Source organism: Lissotriton helveticus, chromosome 12 (genome assembly GCF_964261635.1).
Source record: "Lissotriton helveticus chromosome 12, aLisHel1.1, whole genome shotgun sequence".
In the NCBI taxonomy this organism is placed as follows: Eukaryota; Metazoa; Chordata; class Amphibia; order Caudata; family Salamandridae; genus Lissotriton; species Lissotriton helveticus.
The window spans coordinates 21,124,883-21,128,083 of NC_136073.1; the positions used below are offsets into that span (position 1 = coordinate 21,124,883).

The 3,201-nt window shown below is 44.3% G+C and overlaps 1 protein-coding gene across 1 annotated transcript; it reads right to left on the minus strand.

Moving 5' to 3' along the window:
• Positions 1-690: 690 nt before the first annotated feature.
• On the minus strand, positions 691-2,969 carry MRPL34 (mitochondrial ribosomal protein L34). Its single transcript, XM_078669555.1, has 2 exons — positions 2,895-2,969; positions 691-1,319 (listed from the first exon to the last, which is right to left on the minus strand). Exons 1-2 carry the CDS (start codon positions 2,945-2,947, stop codon positions 989-991), a joined length of 384 nt encoding a protein of 127 aa, XP_078525681.1. The 5' UTR covers positions 2,948-2,969; the 3' UTR covers positions 691-988.
• Positions 2,970-3,201: the final 232 nt, after the last annotated feature.

The window sequence follows — 3,201 nt, forward strand, 5'->3', positions numbered from 1 at the left end:
GGCTAACCAATGACTCCAGCTAACAGAGGACTGAGAGTGATAACACCCAAACTGAATGCTATACAGAAAAAATAGTTTGCATTGGGGAAAAATAACATATGGCCGAGTTATATCCATGGTCTCTTTGGTAAAAAACTTCCACAACAGCCACATACTCTAGAACCATGACCGACAAGTAGTGGCGAAGGAAAAGATGAAGCAGAGCTAATGGCAGATTTTAAGCCTTGCTTAAGGTATTGAGTTACCATGGGGAATGGTCCACCATGAGCCAGGTTCTTACTTGCTCGAGCTCAGGCCCAATTCCATCAAACAGATATTGGAAGAACAGGAGTAAGGAACAGTCCATCTGGGTCAAAAGTATTATTGAACAAACAGCCATCTTTTCATACCACTACCAGATTCAACCTTAGACATACATCCCAGCTACTCATTTTCACATGAAAACAGGGATACGATGCTCATTCAAATACCTGAGATATGGCAGAGGGCTTGATTATCTGTAGGTCAGACAATTGAACACCAGCAGGGCAGATGAGATCTCTGGCTTTCTTAGGCCAATTACATTAGTAGTACCAAGCGCTGCTTTTTAATTACCAATAGACAATTTACTGTAGGGTGTAAGCTACTTAATTGGTCAAAGGGATTCATATTAGTATACATTTTAATAATCAAAGTAATTTAAAACAAACATTTTCTATTTTTTTTTCTTTTAATGCTCACAATTTAAATCACAATCTTTAAGCAAAAAGAGAAAGGAGCTAGAAAAGTAATGCATCCACACCGCATGTAATTCACATAACTAAACGATATCAAGATGGCTGCCGTTTTAGACCAATTTCTTGACATTCTGCAGTGGACACAATAAGGAAGAAGAGTGTACTCGTGCTTTCAACGTGGCTGCCATTCTCCGCAAAAATCCTGCAGACCCAGAAGTGCATTGTCCACATTGGGAGTCCCTGAATCAGATCCAGCAGCTGGGACTGATGTCTCAGTGTGACAATGACTTCCTGCCTTTTATCAGTCGCCGGAGGATGACCTCAATGCCGCCACGTGTGCTGATGCGCTTGAGCCAGCCATGCGTGGCGATTCTTTTTATGTTTTTAGGCTGGTACTCATTCCCACGTGCCCTGGTGCGGACTTGCTGCATTCGCCATGGTAGAAGCTGTGCAAACCAGCTCTGGTCAAAGATACCCCTTTCTGATGCTCCTGGATATCCAGACACAAGGCTGCTGCTTGGTGGTAAGCGCTGTGCCCTGGAGAAGATGACCACTGTTCGCTCTTGTGATGCAGGCTTTGTGGCACGCAGCATCAAAGGCATCCTGTGAAGAGAAGAAAAACAGCTCAAGCATAAATTCTACACACTGCATAGACCTGTCACACACACACTTCTAGTTACTATTTTAATAAGACCACACAGAGTTGGATGTAATTATACATTTTGGAATGACTGCTAAGGAGACCAGTAGTCTTTGCTGTAAATATATGCACACAACCTTAGTCACAAAATGACTCCTGAAGGTGCTGTGAGGTTTTTCCGATACTCTGCATCTACTATTGAACACATCAAGGAGCCAAACATTGCAATTTCCAGAAGGATAAGAAAAGAAAACACAAATGGATTAGTAAGTCATGATGCAATACAAACTTGAATGGGTCGCTCACTACCAGTTTAGAAAAAAACCTGCAAGGAGAATGGACTGCTAAGAGTATATAATGCTACAGCTTTGGAAACCAAATATAAATCATAACAAATAAAGTTTCATAATGGAATGGTACTTGTTTTTTTATATCGCTCTGGAATCAGAACGGGTTGTAATATATTGTTTCAAATCCTGAGACAGCACAACCTGTGCACATTCGCTGCAAAGTGCATTTGGGGAGATTTGAGTGGAAAGAACAAACTGTTTAGTTGTTGGTAGCTAAAGAACTGCCTCGCAGCTACCCTGCTTAACTACCCAGAACATATAAACAATTAAACATATTTGACTCATAAACGGAGATGTACATTTGCCTCCGGCTCTCTCTGCTGCCAGACTGGAAATCGTGAATTTCATCATACCTGTGCTCTTAATCCTAAGGTTGCACAATAACTAAACTTAGCATGAGTTTAGTTATTTCTCTTTTTCTGTGATGGGACGACAGCTCATATCTCGCTAGAAGTACTCGTGATGCCTAGTCTACAATGAGAATGTGTAAATCAGAAAAACAAAATGCAATATTCAACACTGGCTTCTTGGTACCACATCCATCTGCATATCACCCCAGATGCAACAGACAAGGAACAGCCACTTAGTCGCAGCACCCCAGGTGCAACAGTGAAGGAAGTGGCACTTAGCCATACCACCCCAGATGCAATATTGAAGGAAGTAGCACTTAGCCATACCACCCCAGATGCAATAGATAAAGAGGCGACACTTAGCCATAGGACAGAAGAACACAATCCTACAGACCTTAAAGTTAACTCGCCTAGCACAGATTCCACTTTAACTGCACACTTTAAGCATACAGAATTATTCTTTTAGTACTAACGGCATGCCCTGAATCAATACAATGCGTTTTTCAATCTATGTTCCAGTTAGGGTGAAATGCTATGTTTTTTCTTCCTCTAGTCCCTGTATTCCAGCAACATTCACTGCAGACGCCTCTCTGATCTCATACTGAAAGGGCTCTGCTGTCCTGGTGAAGGGTTTCATCTGGCTCATCTGCAGGGTCCCCCAGCACTCCTGCACCCGAGGGCACAGCAGCCAGTCCTTCTTCTATGTCCAGGCCCCGAAGAGGTCGTCAAGGACAGCCCGTACTGACGCAGCCATAACCCGCCGCTCTCACTCGGTGCACGCCACCACCCACCGGCCGCCTTCCCTCGGCCCTCGGTACCCCGCCCTTCCCCTCGGTACCTTCCACCCGCCGCCCGGCTCCAGGTAGCTCTCAGCGTCCCAAGGAGCGCCATGACTGATGCACCGACACAGGAAGTGCGTGAAACGCCACCGCGCACTGCCATTGGCTACACAGGCTTCCAATGACAGCATGTGATGACGTGCCCGCAGGGGCTGGTGGGAATCGTAGTTCAGTTGATGTGTGAATAGAAAACCTTTCCTCACTTGTCCACCATCAGAGACAGAGTACATGTATAGGAATTGTAAATATCACCACTCTAAATACTAGGGTGGTTTGTAATCCCTCATATGTCACCACGAATACTAT

Bases quoted from the DNA above. Each gene is read 5' to 3' on its own strand.
- MRPL34 (XM_078669555.1), bottom strand. From the start codon at position 2,947: ATGGCGCTCCTTGGGACGCTGAGAGCTACCTGGAGCCGGGCGGCGGGT. The intron at 1,320-2,894 runs GTACCGAGGGGA...TTCTCTTCACAG, and splicing joins AGCCGGGCGGCGGGTGGAAG to GATGCCTTTGATGCTGCGTG.